This window comes from Lepidochelys kempii, chromosome 3, assembly GCF_965140285.1.
Source record: "Lepidochelys kempii isolate rLepKem1 chromosome 3, rLepKem1.hap1, whole genome shotgun sequence".
Classification (NCBI taxonomy): domain Eukaryota; kingdom Metazoa; phylum Chordata; order Testudines; family Cheloniidae; genus Lepidochelys; species Lepidochelys kempii.
The window spans coordinates 150,350,373-150,366,688 of NC_136382.1; the positions used below are offsets into that span (position 1 = coordinate 150,350,373).

A 16,316-nucleotide genomic window follows, 5' to 3' on the forward strand; every position below is an offset into this window, starting at 1 on the left:
CCCAGACTCGCTATGTCTAGCTCCCCTCCCGGGTCCTCCCACAAATGCACAGTGTCCCGCACAACACCACCCTTACCCAGTGCCCCCCTGTCCACAGCCCCATCACAACTGCCCAGCACCCCAACACACACATCTTCCCAGCACCCTCCCCTGAGAGCCCCCAGAGACCCACTCCCCCACCCCCTGCCTCCTGGTCACATTCACCAGCCCTGCTGGGAGGCGACTGTGTCTGCTGGGCTGAGCCAGCAGCGCAGCCAGGGCTGGTCCCGGGGCAGGGAATCGCTCTGGCCCCTCAGGAGTGGCGCAATCATCCAGGCCAGGGACTGCCCCGGCCAGGGCTCCCTCAGGACCCACTTGCCTGGAGGGGCCCAGCCAGCCCCCCCCCCCCACTGTCCCCTCCTTCCCCCTCCGACTGCCCGAGACTGGCCAGGCTTCTGTACCAGTCCCAGGAGGATCAGCTCCGAGGAGACAGGTGGGGTCCCAGGGGCGGTGGGAAGGAGAGACTGCCCGGAGCCGGAGGTGCACTGGAGTCCGGCCAGGGGGCAGAGAGGAGTCCGTGGCGGGCAGGCCAAGAGGAGCAAGTGAGAGTGTGTGGAGGGGAACAACGGGCTGGCAGGGTCTTGGGGCACAGTGCAAGCGGAGCAGGCCGGGGCCCCTTCTGAGCATGGGCCCGGCTCCATGGCACCACTGGCACCATTGTAAACCCAGTACCGTCTGTTGGCTGAGAAGCACAAAACACCAGTCCAGAGATACAGCAGCTTTCCTGGTGCTGCTGGCTTGCAGGGACTAGGAACAGACCAGGCTAGGAGGTGAAGTAGGGTGCCTGCTCTCTCACAGATACTGAAGACTCTTTGCAGTGTTTCTGAGTGGGCTGGGGCCTAAAGGGCCTAGTATACTAAGAAGTTAAAATTTCAGTGGCCTTGAATAGCAGCTGGGAACGAAATGCCATTTGTAGCATGATTATTAATACATATACATGCCATCAATCAGCCTTGCAAAACTATCATGAAATGTACCAGGCTAATCCTGTGAACAAACATTTGTATTGTACTGCTTCCCCAACACCGCCCCCCCAACCCGATAAAACTGCTTCCCCCAGGGTAACATTTTTTCAAGACTGATTCTTAGCTGGTGCACTGAGAGATGATACAGAGTTAGATTTGTACACGTGTCAAACGTAATGTTTTAAACTTCAGTTGTTTTTGAACTTGTTGTGAGTTAAAAAAAAGTTTGAATAATTTTTTAAATAATGCAAAAAAGACGTATTTCTTTTCCTGCTCGCTTTCATTCCAAAGTGGCTGGAAAGATTTTCCCTCAGACTTTCCAATGTACTTGCTCATGACCTGAGATCAAATGTAACATGCCAGTTGTGTTGCCTTCTAGTGGCTGAGCCACATAAAAGGATAAAAGCCTACTACTGCACCAGCAAAAGAAGTTGCACCTGTACTGCAAGGGGTGATAATGCATGCTTGCAGAGCTGAAAATCCTAGGTTGGTGATCTGTGACTGGGGCTGTTACTCAAATGTGGGAAATTACAATAAAAACAAAATATTTTTTTCAGAATGCAATGAGCAACTGCAGAGAGGTTTCAAATAAAACTTCCCTTGCAAGCCTAACTATACAATATCACTCACGACATCGGATACCTGCAATCTATGCCTGTGCACGCACATTTTGTTTCACGTACTGAAAAAAAAAGGGCTGAGTATATATTGGATTACACCCACATAGCAATTGCCCTACTTCATCTCTACACCTACCTACCAAAGATTGCCCTGTAAATAAACACAGTCACGAACATAGATATAAGCACCTTTTCTCCTGCAGGAGTTTCCTAACTATAGCGAGTAATAATCTGAAATGCAGCCACCTCTGGAATGGAACTTAAGAGTCACACAACAACAGTGAAGGTCAGGAAGTGAAGGATAATGTATCTCATTGAAACTGCATCAGAAACTGAAGGAAGGACACTAATGAAATGTAAGGATTATAATTTGCCCAGGACACTGGGTTTAACATCAGTGTAAAGTGCCAGGCGATCTTTAATGACATGGGATACAGAATATAGTTTTAGACCTCTTCCGAAAGCTCAGTGCAGAGGCTGGGGTTACCTAACCAAAAATACTATTTCTTGCAGGACCTGGAGTTTCCACGGAGTCTCCCATCTATTTAACACAACCCAGCTTAGTTTGTGAGGTCCCAGGCCAAGGTGGCCAGGCCTCTCAGGAATAACAGCATGTTCCCACTCTCATGTGCAGCCTCCATCCGCCTGAATTTAGGCAGCCTTGCTGCTGAACTGGCTCCTTCCTCTGCTCCCGCACACTCACCACTGCTGACAGTGCAATGAATTCCTTCCTTTCATCCTTAATACATCTGACAAGCTGAGGCACTTGGGTTAATGAATCTCTGGTAAACACAACACCAGCTGCTTTCAAGCCACACATAAAGGGGAAAGGAATCTAGGAAGGGAGGGATGAACAGGGGCTCCCTGAGATTTATACAAGGGCAAATTGGCCAAAAAGCAGTGATCATTTGAACCCAGTGGCTGGAGAAGGCAATTGCTGTCTAAAGGAAAATCTACGCTGCTCCAATACCACGGACTGGACGGTGACCTTGAGCGTGGTGGGTCAGCTCAGTGGCTCTGGCACATTCCTGCGTGTGTGGTGAATGGGCCAGATGCTGCAGTAGAGCAGGGACGTAGGGGTCACAGGTTTCCCTTTTTAGAATCAGTCCATTCTCACCTATGTCTGTTCAGGGATAGTTCTTGCTCAAGACCTTGATCCCTCTCCTCCACCTCCCCTGCCAGCTCTGCAGGATGCCTCCCGCTGTTCCTCTTCAGGGGAACGTTATCACAAGAGCTCACCCACATCCCCCCAAAATGTCAAAAGGTGCAAATTCATGACCTGCCTCCTCCCCACCCCCACATCGAGAAGGAAATATGGGCTCTCATGGCTAGCTCTTTTGGAAGGGAACATACTCCACCCCACTCCAAGGCCTGCTGCAACATGAGAGGGAACTTTTGCAGCTGACCCAAATCATTAGACAGCACTAGGCCCCTGCACTGCCTGGGGAGAGCACCAACTCTCCTCCAAGGATTAAGATCAGACCCCCTGGAAAGCATATAAGGAGGAAAGAAAGCTGCTTCCTGGAGAGACCACATTCCAGGGCATAGAATTGAAGGAGACTTTCTAAAAAGCTGGGGGCTGGTTGGTTGCATTCCCTGGGGTCTGCTGGCAGTGGGGAGAGGTTACTCTGCAAGGGCCCCACTGCAATACCTGGCCAATGGCAATGGTACCATGTTCCCTTGCTAAATGTTCACTGCAACAAAGATCTTGGCTCAGGAGATGGAGGGACTAAGCAGATGAAGAGGGCAGAGTCCTCAGTCCTGGAGAGCAGGAAAACCATCAGTTAGCCATAGAGGGAATGGAGTTTTGGAACCCCGTGGCTGGACCCTTTGATATCTTTTGGGAAGTCCTCTGTGAAGGATCTCCTCAACCCAACACCCTTTTTTTGGGCTGAGGATGACTGGATGGGACTCCCTTTGGAGCCCATCAGCACACATCCTACGCTGGCCACAAGGGTCACTGCAGAATGACTCAAGATGTCATCTCCTAGAGGCCTGAGGAGTGAGCAGTTGGATCCAGCACTGGAGGATGGGTCTCTTGGACAGTAAGGTAGTGCACTGAACACAGGCCTCCCCACTGGGCGGTGAGGGGGAAGCCAGGCCTCAGGCATTTTGGGAAGCCAAGCACTGCAGAAGGCTTTGGGCAGGTGATACTTTGAGTTGATTTAGTGACATGCTATTGTCCAGAGAAGCCTAAATTTATGATAAAGTCATCAGAGAGGGTGGGGTGGGGACACGTGTGCTGTTGACTCTACACCTGAGACAGGTCAGTGTACCTCTGCTGTGCCCTGGGAGTAACATGCAGACTGGGTGTGCCTCAGAGGAAAGCATGTCACCTCACTGAATCTCCCCAGCACGCACTGATGCACTCCCCCTGAGAGCCATCCACACAGGTACAGCTAACATTATTCTTTGGAGGGAGGGATGAGACCAAGATAGGCCTAGAGCTGTTTCCAGCCACAACAAGGTCAGCATGGCTCCTACTTGGCTAGCCTATGGGAGACCTTGCTCCTGAGTTCACATGGTACAGCAGATGCCTACCCACCACGTCATCCCCAGGCTAAAGCCATGGCTGCTGTAGGGAGCAGGATGGATCTGGCTGGAACAGGGTCAGAGCCAAGAGGCAACTCTCCTGAGACATTGGCTTTATTCCTTCATGGTGGCAGCATGAACTCCATGACGAAGAAATCCCAACTTTCTCCCTACCTGCACCCTCTTCCCCAGCAGCCAACAGAAGTGAAAACCAGAACGATCCCCTCTTTGGGATCCAGCCACCTGCTCTGCCCAGTTACCCAGGAGCTTTAGTGCCCATTCCATCCCCTGGCTCCTCTGTTACTCCGGCGAAGGGAACACAGCTGGGGAACCACAAGTCCTGGGAGCTCAAGGCAGCAGCTGCAATTTCAGATCCATTCAGTGGGCACAAGGGTTGGAGACTAGGAGAGGCCTGTGGTTTGGGGTGGGGGGATGTAAAGGGTGCAAATCCATGCCCCTCCCCACAGTCTGAAAGGAAATAGGAGCTTGGGGGCGAGGAAGGCTAACAATGGAATGAAGAAAGAAATAAGTTAGTTAACCAAAAAAAGCTGAGAGGAGATCCTGGCCCCAAGGCTGCTGCAGCTCCACTCCAATGTCCACTGACTGACAAGTGCTGTCCGCATGTCACCACCCTGCCACCTGCAGCTTTTGTTTGCAGCCTCGGCTCCATCATCAGAGTTTGTGCACCCAGCAGTGGGAAGTGAGAGATGCAGAGAGAGAAGCACCTGGGAGCATTCGGTGGCTGGTCCTGCAATTGGATCGACCCAGGGTTTTTCCACCACTCAGTACAATCCAGATGATGGGTCCACTCCGCTGTTGTCTTCTTTGGGTTGGAGTCGGGGCGGGAGGACACAGAGAGTGGGGGAGTGCGGTGTGGATTAAAGCAAATCACACATAGACAGTTGAATACACGGAAGTCTGGAAGATGCAGATGGAGACACTGAAGCACATGCAGCATGGAGCGAGAGGCTATGGCCAACCAGCACTCGGGAGGTGAGCTGCCCCACATGGAGGCAGGTGGGATGTTACCGTAGGGGCACTGCAGCTGGTACACGGTAGCCAGAGCCAGAAGGATAAAGGTGGAACACAGAGAGCCAAAAGGGGAGCGCTGCGGTACACCGTCTCCTAAGCTGTGGGCTCTGCAGTAAAGAAGGTAACAGTTCTGGTAGAAATTTGTGCTTTAATATATATATATATATATATATATTGTTTAAAACAAAGTTCCCACTTCCCTGAGGAAGTCCTGTCCAATGTTCCCAAGGAAACACGGGGAGGGGGAGTTTCCTCCTTCATTCGTTCTTTACATTTTTGTCATTCCCATTTTTCTTCATTCCTTCTTGTGTGATTGTTTTCTTCCTTCCTTCCTTCCTCTCTCTCTCTCTCTCTCTCTCATTTTCTGTTTTTATTTATTTATTTATTTTTAGACATTATGACTTTCTTGAGGAATCCACCAGGTCCTGAGCAGATCCCTTTGCGTGGTCATGCTTGTCAGTCTTTGGTAACGTATGGACACTTTGGTGTGCCAGTGAGGAGGGGGAGGAAGAGGAGCAGAGGTGGCTGAGTAGGAAAGGAGCAGGAATGTCTTGGCCAGAAGACCGGAGCACTTGCTTGCCATCATCTGAGCAGCACGTAAAGGAAAAAAGTCAGTGGCCCACCGAGAGAAGACCTGTGCAGGGTTGGGACACTGTTCCCCGGAAGGGCGACTGCTGCAGGCCAGAGAGAGAGAGAGAGAGAGAGAGATTGGTTATGGAAACGAGACATACCCTGTAGAGCAAGTCAACCAATGTCAGTGCCAGCTGGCCCCACAGGAAACTGCAAGCTCAGCATACACTAGATACCTGCCATCCTACCCTCATTCTTTTCTTCTTGGGGATCCGGTTGAGACCGTAGCTGGGACTAAGCTCATAGGACACCAGCATTCACGCTCAGGGGCAGAAGTCAAGGAAAAAACAACGTCCCTCTTTCCCAGTGCAACGTGGCATCAAACTGGCTAGTATAGTACAGCCATGGCTGCACATCCTACAGCCAGCAGGGAAGGATCCCTCTTTAGAAACCTCTCATGTCAGGAAGATATTGGCAAACTGGAGAGGCTTAGAGAAGAGGACCACAAATGATCATGGGGCTAGAGGGGTTTATTTCTGAGTGAAGATGAAAGACTAAATCTTTCTTGCCTAAACAATGACTGAGGGTGATGTGAGATCCACCTACTTGTATGTGAAAGGTTCATTTTGTAAGTAACAAGAGAGATTGTTCAGAGTGGGATGGGCTGTATGGTGAAATAAAGCCAAGTAAAACATTGGCTGAATATCAGAACATATTTCCTGACCGTAAGATTCATTAGGCTGGGGAACTGTCTCCCCGGGGAAAAGGCACATTGCTAAGGACATTTTGAATGAGCCTGAACAAGCAACCCTGGCATATACTCTAGGGAACAGTCCTGCCTGGGCCTCAGAGGTGGACTAAATAGGCCCCAGTACAGCTACTTCTGTCCAATCTCGAAATTCTAGGATTCTCGGGTTAGCTGGACCCTCTGTTCTGGTGCAGTCTGTCCCTCATTGCAGGACTTGAGCCTTAAAGGCTCAAAGAAGATCTGCCCCCTCTCCAAGGCTGCTCACATAACTAGTGTTAACCAGCTCCACTGGTACAAGATCTGTGATACTTCATAAGCCTCTCCAGAAATAGTGATCTTGAAACTGCCCAATACCCTGGCCAAAACCTTGGCATATTAATACAGAGTTCAGTGCCCAGTTGCAGGCTTCTGACCAGCTAGCAGGTCCAGCAACACCATCCATATGGATTCTGCATCATTCTTTAAGGTCACGTTGACCCTGGGCTGTTACTTGCCAGTTCAGGGGTTAGAGATTCTGGAGCAACCCAACAGCAATGTCAAGTTGACCATGAGAGATCTCTGTCCTACCCTATCAGGCAGCTAAACCCTCCTCCCCTTTCCTGTTGGAAGGCTTTGCTTTAATAATGTGTCATCATACACTGAGCAGTAAACCAAATACTTCCCCATAAAACCCTCCACACCCTCCAACTCAACCCTCCCCCACAGACCCAACAGACATCCAACACCCACCCTACACACCACCCACCCAACACAATCCCCCACAGATCCAACCAACACCCAACAGCCACCCTACACACCACCCACCCAAAGCAACCTCCCCCACACCCAACCAACATCCAGTCACCCTACATGCCACCCATCCAACACAACCTTTCTGACACCCAACCAACACCTACCTTACACACTGTCCACCCAACACAAACACCCACACAGACCCAACTGACATCTAACACCCCTCCCAAAACCCACACAGATCTAGTTGATATCCAACTCCCCCCAACATACCAGACACCCAATTCTACATACCTCCCATTGCACTAGCATCCACTCAGACCCACTTAACATCCAACACCCACCCTACAAAAACCAACCAACATCCCCTCAACTCAAACACTCACACAGACCCCATTGACAACCAACACCTCCCCAGCACACACACCAAGCCACCCATGCCAAGCAACACTGACATAAAAACACCACAGCCACAAACATCCCACTAACACTCACTGAGCGACACACACTGGGTACTTATACTTACATGTGTTCCCTCTCTGTTCACTGATACATGCTCATATCAATGCATCAGATCCCCCCCATGCCCTTTCTTCCTTTAGCAGCCCCCCAGGTGCCCACTCACATGTATACTCAAGCCGGGTCACATACTCACCTTTATTTGGGCCAATCGGCTTCCTTGGGCAGTCTCCCGTTTTCAGAGTGACATCGTCAATGGCAATATCCCCCTCGTAGCTCGTGCCGCGCACGCCTTCAAAGATGATCTGCGGACGGAGACAATGAGCAGTGAGGGGGGCTGCCCCGAGACAGGGGAATGGCCTCACCGACGGGCCAGGCCCATGTATACAGAACAGGTAGGACACAGAGTGCCACATCCACAGTCACCAACTGCCCAGCAGAGGTGCCCTGACTGTGAGGGGGTCCCACCGCCAGCCCAGGGCCCCAGACTCCTATAGCCCACTGGTCACCCCCCGGAACAGTCTCCGTTCCCTACAGCAACATGGCTGCCCCCCTGGCTGAGCCCCCTGAGCGGGATTTGTTGCTCTCCCAGCCCTCTGGTCACTCCCCCACAGCCCCTGGGCTGTTCCCCATGGGGCCCTTCTCCCTCTCCAAGCCCCCGTCCCCCGGCTGCATCCGCGTGGGGTTCCTTGTGCTCATCACCTGACACGCCTGCACTGCGCAGAGGGTCCCTCTCCTAAGTGCCCCTGGGCAGGCCAGTGAGGGACCTAGTGTCACCAAAGCCCTGGGGTGGGAGTAAGTTGAACTGGGGCAGCCCCTGCTCCCCACAGATAGCAGACAGCGATTCCCACTCCACCTTTGGGGCATCTCCATTTGGGGGCTGTAGGGCTCCCCTCCCTATGCCCCCCACCCTGGTCAGGAATCCTGGAGAGACTGGCTGCTTCCTTCTCAGAGCCTGTCATTCATCAGCCTGAGCTCCCTCTTCTGTTCCCATGGTTACCAAACTCTGCCGGCAGCCCAGGGGCAGAGACTCAATCACTACCTGCTGGCGGCAGGGAGGACACAATTGGGGCCAGCTCTCACTCACTGTGCAGAGGGGTAAAACCCAGCTTCGGGCTCGTCCCCTCTTCTGCCCCCACCCACACTAGTCCTGCACGGCCACTATAATCCCTGCCCAGCTACCCTGGAGAGAGCACACACGCCCTGCTCACCCCTCAGCACAGAGCTGCACGCAGACTCACATAGTTACTCTCATGAGTAACTACATTCTTCTTTGTGATTTTATAGCACCCCAAAGTATAGGCCCTTCACGACTGTACAACAGATCAACGCACACAGACTCAGCACTCACAAGTAACCCTACAACACCAACCCAGCATGCAGGGCATTGCATTAAGCACCCTACAACAACTAATGGGTGAATGCCCCTGCACTCACAAGCCCCAAAAGAGTGCCAAGCCCAGTGCTCACAAGCAACCCTACAACAACAAACCAGTGTGCAGGGCTCCAGAGCTCACAACCCCATCCCCAACAACAAGCTCACAAGTGCTACAGTAACAGACCAGTGCGCACAGATCTGGCACTCACAAGCAACCCCGCAGTATCAGACCAGTTCCCAGGCCAGTGTTCAACCACAGATTGATAGTAACAAATCTGTGCTTGTGCATGATGGAATTGGGCAAGAGGTCTGCAGAGGCATGAAACTCCATTCTCTTCCCTCCCTGAAACTGGTTGTGACTTTTAACACACTCCCTCCCCACAACCCTGGGAGCGGGGGGAACTGCTCTGTGCCCTCCCCTGTTCCCTATTAGGGCTGTTCGGGTGATGGCTCTTCCTGGGCATAAAATGCATCTGGGATGGGGGGAAGGAGGGGAGGATCTTGTGCCTGCTTACCTGAAAGGGTCCTGGGGGGTTGATGGGGACGTGTGCTTGTTGCCACTCATTTCCTCTGTTCCCGCTGAGCGACCAGACTTGGGTGTCAATGGCCCGTTTGTTCCGCAAACGAACCAGAAGATTCAAGGAGCCTGCAAGAAAGAAACTGGACACTGGAGGCCTGGGTCAGGCTCCATCAGCTTGCAAGTGTCCCAGAGAGTCCTGCTGACATTAAGGACCCTTTGTCAGTGGCCCAACAGAGCTGCCCAATGATTTCAACAAGGGTCAGTTGCCTATACCTTTGAAAATCTGGGCCACAGAGACCATCCAGGGCAGGACTATGCTCCTAGAGCAAGAGGACAGAAGGGGATGGGAACCGGGGAGGTCTGTAGGACTTGAATAGAATCGTGGCATCTCCAGCCCCTGCACTGAAGGGCTGGGCTGAAGCCACTGCTGCTCCTGAAGGGCTGGGCTGCTGTGTTCTGACCTCGGTACTTCACTCTCAGAGGCATCAGGCACAGGGCAGGGAGGGAGCAGCCCCCTTCCATACAGCTCTGGTCACACTGCACCTAGGAGCATTTCATACGTGGCAGCCAAGTCTCAGAGGTAGGCTGGCACATAGCAGCTGATGTCTCGCTCTCTCTCTCTGGTTGTGGAAGGACCCCATCGGGGTGCTGCACTGTCAGAAAGCTATAGAGTTGGAGGATGTTCAGGGATGTGTAATAAAGATGATGAAACGTTTAGACTTGGAGTGGCTGACTCAGAAGGAAAGGTTAAAAGCATGAAATATCTGTAACTTGGCTAACACATCACTACAGGCACAGTGACACTGTAGCCGGGAGCAAGCCTCCCAGCCCAGGTAGACAGACATGCACTAGCTTAGCTTGAGCTAGTGCGCTAAAAATAGCAGCATACATGTTGCAGCTCCAGCAAAGACGTGAGCTACCCACCTGAGCTCAGACCCAGGGGTTGGGTGAGCCGGGGAGACTCAGCCGCAACTACAATGCTGCTGTTTTTAGCAAAATAGTGCAAATCTGTCTACTTAGGCTGGGAGGCTAGTTCCCAGGTGCAGTGTAGACATACACTAAGGGGGAAGGGAGAGAGATTGCCTAGAAATGGCCAAAGAGTGTCAGCATGAATGGGGAAGAGGGATTGGTCAGGGAGGTCCGAGGGACTGGTAGTAGGAGTTATGGGATTATAACAAGCTGAACATCAAGAAAAAGTTCCCAACATGGTGAGACACAAGACTGTGGAACAATCTCCAAAGAGAAGGAAAGGAAACCCCCATGTCTGGTGTTATTCAAACATCACCTTGGGTTTAAGCCAGGACTGGTGAGGAGGCAGGATGGATCAGCTGATCTAAACATTCCATCTCTGATTCCTAGGAGGAAATTTGAACAAGTCAGGGGAAAAAAAAAATCCTTCGAATGGTAAGAGCAGATTCTTTCCCTGGAGGCGCCCATTTTGCACTTGGATTGACACCACGAGCCGAGGTGACATGTGACCCAGCACATCGCTCTCTGGAGAGGTCAGCTGGCATTGCGTGACCTTGGGAAGACTGAGATAAGTGAATCGAGGCTCTCCTCCGTGGAAACACAGAGACTGGAATGAGGAAAGTCACTGTGCGTGTCTCTAGCAAAAGACAGCTTTGAGCCACAGGTGTCCTTATGTCCTCCCTGCCCACTGGCCTCAGAAACTCCCAGTGAAGGAATGTCTGATTGAAGAAGAATGAAGCCTAAATCTCATTGAGGCTGTAGGGTGAATTGATGGTCCAAGAAGGAACTAAATAGTCTCATTGACATTGATCTATGGGGTTATGTTGAGCACAGCTAATTACAGCCACTAGAGCTGGGAAGGTGAGAGGTGCAGAGAGAGGAAAGAATTTGCATGAAGCTGCCAGCGAGTCAGGATTAAAAACAGCCACCCTCTATTCTAACCTCATTCAGTGACTGACGCTAGGATCTGCCATGTAAGAGCCTGGCTGAACAGCCACTGGTGGGACAAATTGTTCAGTAAATGGATTTTGGTGCCCTAGGAAAAAAGAGAAGGCAAAATGGAAAGGGACTAAAAGGAGCACTGGAATGTGAATTGGTGCCAACTAAGCACTGTCTGTGAACTCCTGGTCGAAGCCCAAACCAATCCTGAGCACACTCCTGACTGTCAACTCCAAGCCTCTGCTCTGCAGTAACAAGGGAAAAGGAGCAAGGCTATTACCTTTTGCCCAACAAAGATCTCCAGTAATAAAAATAATACTAATAAAATAAATAAATAAAATAATAATAATTAATATGCACTTCCCAGATGAGGATCTCGGAACATTTTACAAACATCTGTGAAGCCTCACAACTCCCCTGTGAGATGGGTCAGTATCACTAGCCCTAGTCTACAGAGGAGGAAACTGAGTCACAGAGAAGCTAAGTCACTTGCCCAATATTATATTACAAATCAGTGTTAGAGCTGCGAAGAGAACCAAAGTCTGCTGACTCCCAGCCCTGTGCTCTAATTACTAACCCACGCTGCCTCCCTGAGCGTGCCTGGAAAGACATTCCCCTCGCCGGTCTCAGTGACTATGGCCTTCTGCTCGCTACTCTGATGGATTCATAGGGCCATGTTCAGACATGGCAAAAAGAGTGCAAGCCCTTTGAAATCAACAGGGTTGCAGCTACTTACGCCAGTTCTTGATCTGGCTCAGAGTCATAGAAATGAAAGATTTGGAAGATTTATGAGGCCTTTGAGTCCATTTCTTCACTCAGTCAGTGCTGGTTTGTTTCCTAGAATGCTCTCAAGGTCCAGCCTATCTTAAATGCCTCATGACGGGAGTACCTCCTCTTGGCAACAAACCCTTGGCTCTGGCCTCCAGATAGGACTATCTGGTATTGTTGGTCCTGGGCTATAAAAAGCTGAGATATTCCCAGCTTCCATTCTAGTGTAACAGCTGGGAATACTTAGCTGGGAAGACAGGTGGCGTGGTGGAGCTCCACTGAGATGACAGTGGTGCCTCCTGCTCCACCCCACCCCTCGTCTTCTGATGGGGCAGCCGGGGTGGCATGACACACACAGACGCCCTCTGCTGGGATTGTGGGGGACTGAAGGTTCTTTCTTCCTAGACCAGACCCCAGCTTACTTGAAGAGATGGAACAACAGGCTGAGAAGGTAAATCCCAGACAGCCTGAAGATCAGCAAAGGCAGGTCTGCTCCATCCCACCCCAGCAGATGGGCTGTGAACATATGTGGCCCACTGCCAACAACCTTCTGCCTAGCAGAAGGTTTTGTGTGTATGGGGGTGAGGAAGGCACCAGGAGAGGGCCCTGTGTCATGAGCCACGCTGATCCTGCCCAGAGTGCTGGATGTGATCAATGGAGCCCATGGCACACGGCCTCATGCTTTCCAGGATATTTCTCTGAAAACAAACTCTGCGAGCAGGACCCAGCTGAAATCCACAAAGTCCTGACCAGTGACCACGTGCAGCTCTGGTGACTAGGCACCTCTGTGTAACAGGACACTTCTCTCATCCCTTCTAATCCTCCTTACTCCCTGCATAATTTTCAACCCCCTGATAAATACTTCAGATGGGTTCAGGTCAAGCCAAACACCTTACGCTTGTAAGGGGACCAAATGTTCTTCTCCTAGAACAGAGGCTGCATGTCCAACCAGTTGTTTATAAAGGCTGCCTAACAGCTCTAGGTGGGCATTCCTCAGTAGCAGACACTGTACAGTTCCTGGGATAAGGAAGGATACTCTGGTGGTTACAGCACAGGCCAGGGAATCAGGACTCCTGGGTTCCATTCCCAGCTCTATCCCTCTATGACTTGCTGTGAGATCTTGAGCAAGTTACTCCCTCTTGCTCTGTGCTTTAGTTTTCCCCATCTGTGAAATGGGGATAATGCTATTAACTCACTTCACAGAGCAGGATTATGAGGATTAATTAATACTTTGCAAATGCTTTGTGATCCTTGGGTGGAAGATGCCAGTGAGTGGGAGAGTAGTAATTATACTGACTTTCCAATGGCTCCACGTAGGAGAAAAATCTAACTGGGAGATGCCTCCAGTCCTCAGCTCACAGGCACCAGAGATGGGCAAGGCCTGTTCTGTTCATTCCCTGGGGGCCAGTGCAGGATGGCTGCCTGCAGTTAGGGCAGGACAGGAAACATTTTTCCTAGCTTATGAGAATGTTTGAAATTTTCCCATCTGAAATTGGGTGCAAAGTTGAAATCTCGAAAATTTTCACAAACAGAAAATCTAAAAAAAAAAAAAAAAGATTCGAGTCAATCGAAATGTTTCAATAATTTTGAAAGGATGTTTCAATTTTGACATTTTTCCTTTTATTAAAAAAGTGTAGATTTACTAATATTTCCCAACAAAAAGTTGCTTCAAACTCAAAACCCCCAAACCTTCTGGTTCAACAAGCTCAAACTTATTTTTGTTACCAAAACTGTGTTGAGTCGAGTGCTTCGCGGACTCTGATCCTGGTTCACAAAGTGTGTTGGTCTTGCCAAATCAGCATTTTTCAGCAAAAAACGTTTTGCCAAAAAAATTCCCGACCATCTGTACTTGCAATCTAGCCACCAACCTAGTTTGATTTTACCGTGATGTAGTTTCTCATTTAGAAATCCACATTCTTACTGGTAGTTTTGTTGCCTCTTTTCATTCCCCCACCTCCTCCCCATCTGTTTGACCTTTCCTCAAAACACCTGCTAGTGATACACAGATAAGGGGAGGCCAGGTGTCTGTTGCTAGAACATCGCAGCAGGTCGGAGCCCATAGTGACAGAGAGATACAGAGGAAATCCCTGGGCACTGCCAGTCTCATTGGTATCTCCCTCCAATGGGGCGATCTTGGTATTTTATTTGTTATCTGTATTATTTCATCTTTTCTAATCAGAGGGGAAAATAAAGACCTGTAATAAATGAGGGGGAATCAATTACTGTGTGAGTAAGCTGTGCCTTCTGCTGGCTCCTTTTAGCCCAGAGCTGGCATTTCAGAAGAGTGGCGTGTACACAAAAGAGCACCATCTGGGATGACAGATACAGTAACCCAAGGGGATGCTGCTAAATGTTACCTGCTTGCAGGATGAAAAGGTCTTATTTCAGTTGCCATGGGATAGAAACTTCACTCTGTCGGAACCGCGACAAAAGTCAGGAACAGCTGGCACGGGTGGGCCAATGAGCCAGGGAATGAGGGTGGGCACAGTACCTGAGGACAGGCTCAACCCCTGGGAAAAATGGCAGCTTAAGCAGCAGTGTGGCATTTTCCACAGCAGTTTTAGGCAACACAGAGCTGTACGGCGAGACTAACATACTAACCAAAGGGATAATAGATCTAAAAAGTATGGCTGGAAGGAAGGAAAGTAACTGAGAGATGAGGTCTAGCTAGGAAAAGGAGGAGGGTACGGCGAGTGGAGAGAGACCCACAGAGTAGTATGCATAACACTGTATCCCTCTAGCTTGATGGAGTGGAGTGTGAAGCCAGGTGGTGTTTGGGATCACAGAACAGACCCAGATTAGCTGTAGGCGGGGGTACAGTTTCAGATTCAATGGTGCTGAAACTCAGAACAGATGTCCCTGTAATATTGCAGCCCCAAAAGGTGGAAATCTCATGAGATCAGCTGTTCATAGGCGATTTTGGCTGCAGCCAGAAATTAGACTCGGGTCCAACTTCAAACCAATCAAGTCTGGGGATTCAAATCCCAGAAACTCAAAAGGGGGTTGGATTCTAGGTTAGAGAAACAGAGATGTAAATAACAAAGTGATCTTCCATACAGTAGATGTACAGGGTAGAGCCAACTGTAAGCCTCACACAAGGGCCACAGACCTTGACCCAGCCCAGAGAGACGAAGCCCTTCCTCCTGTAACCAGGCCTCTGACTGCATCCCCGGCACTATTGTTTATTTTAACACAGCTGATCATAAAGCAAGCCCAAAGCTCAGAGCAGGCAAATCCCTGGAGCGAGCTAAAGCCCTCAGAAGGAACCTATTACTGTTCATAATCCCGGGAACAAACACAGGCCTTTCTCTTTCTCATTTAAATGAATGATAATGAAAAGCAATCAGCGGCAGGCTTGCGTTCTCATTATGGTGCTCTGGCAGAAAGTTACCACTCAGAGGTGAGACACAGAGTGGGGAAAATGATCATATTGGTGATGGAGGGAGAGAAATACTATCAAGCTGCACTGAGCTGTAATTTATAGGACTGTAATTTGTCTCTGTGCCATGATAAGAGGTATTTACTCTTCCATTGTCTCTAATGATGCTTTGTATAGCAACATATGTGTAATAAACACAATTACAGACTCTCAACAGCCTCCCAAGCCTGCTTGCTCAACGCTTCATTTCACTCCTATTTTAATAGATGGGATTCCATCCAAGCTCTCTCGAGCCCTAGTCCTGTCTGTGGGATCACTCACACCAGACCCAAGGCTCATTTACAAAGCTCAAACAGAGTATAGTGGGAACTAAATCTGCCTTGATAGCAGATTCCCATTTCCTGTCACCAGCTTGGGCCCATCCTTGGATGCCCTCAGAACAGTCGTTTGGGCTTATGAGTCCATCAGTCTCTTCTGGAGCTCCCCTCCCTGACAGGGATAAGGAAGGCAAGAGAGGAGCACAGAGCCAGCCACTCTCTCAGCTGGACACTTGATTATTTACAGCCCAGCAATGTGGAAAATAAAGAGCAACTTGAACTGAATGAGTCTTCAAACCCCTGCATTCCCCCAGGCAGCCCGAGGAAGGGTTGGGAGAGCCTCGATTAC

At 50.2% G+C, this 16,316-nt stretch overlaps 1 protein-coding gene across 4 annotated transcripts in view; it reads right to left on the reverse strand.

Annotated features, from left to right (window-relative positions):
- Positions 1–403: 403 nt before the first annotated feature.
- The window catches only part of MDGA1 (MAM domain containing glycosylphosphatidylinositol anchor 1), a 197,179-nt gene continuing 181,266 nt past the window's right edge, over positions 404–16,316 (reverse strand). For all 4 annotated transcript variants that reach the window (XM_073338545.2, XM_073338539.2, XM_073338542.2 and 1 more), the window contains 3 exons: positions 9,591–9,721; positions 7,894–8,002; positions 404–5,862 (listed from right to left, as the gene is read on the reverse strand). In XM_073338545.2, coding sequence (XP_073194646.1) covers positions 5,771–5,862; positions 7,894–8,002; positions 9,591–9,721 — 332 coding nt within the window. In that variant the 3' untranslated portion in view covers positions 404–5,770. The remainder of the gene's footprint in view (positions 5,863–7,893; positions 8,003–9,590; positions 9,722–16,316) is intronic.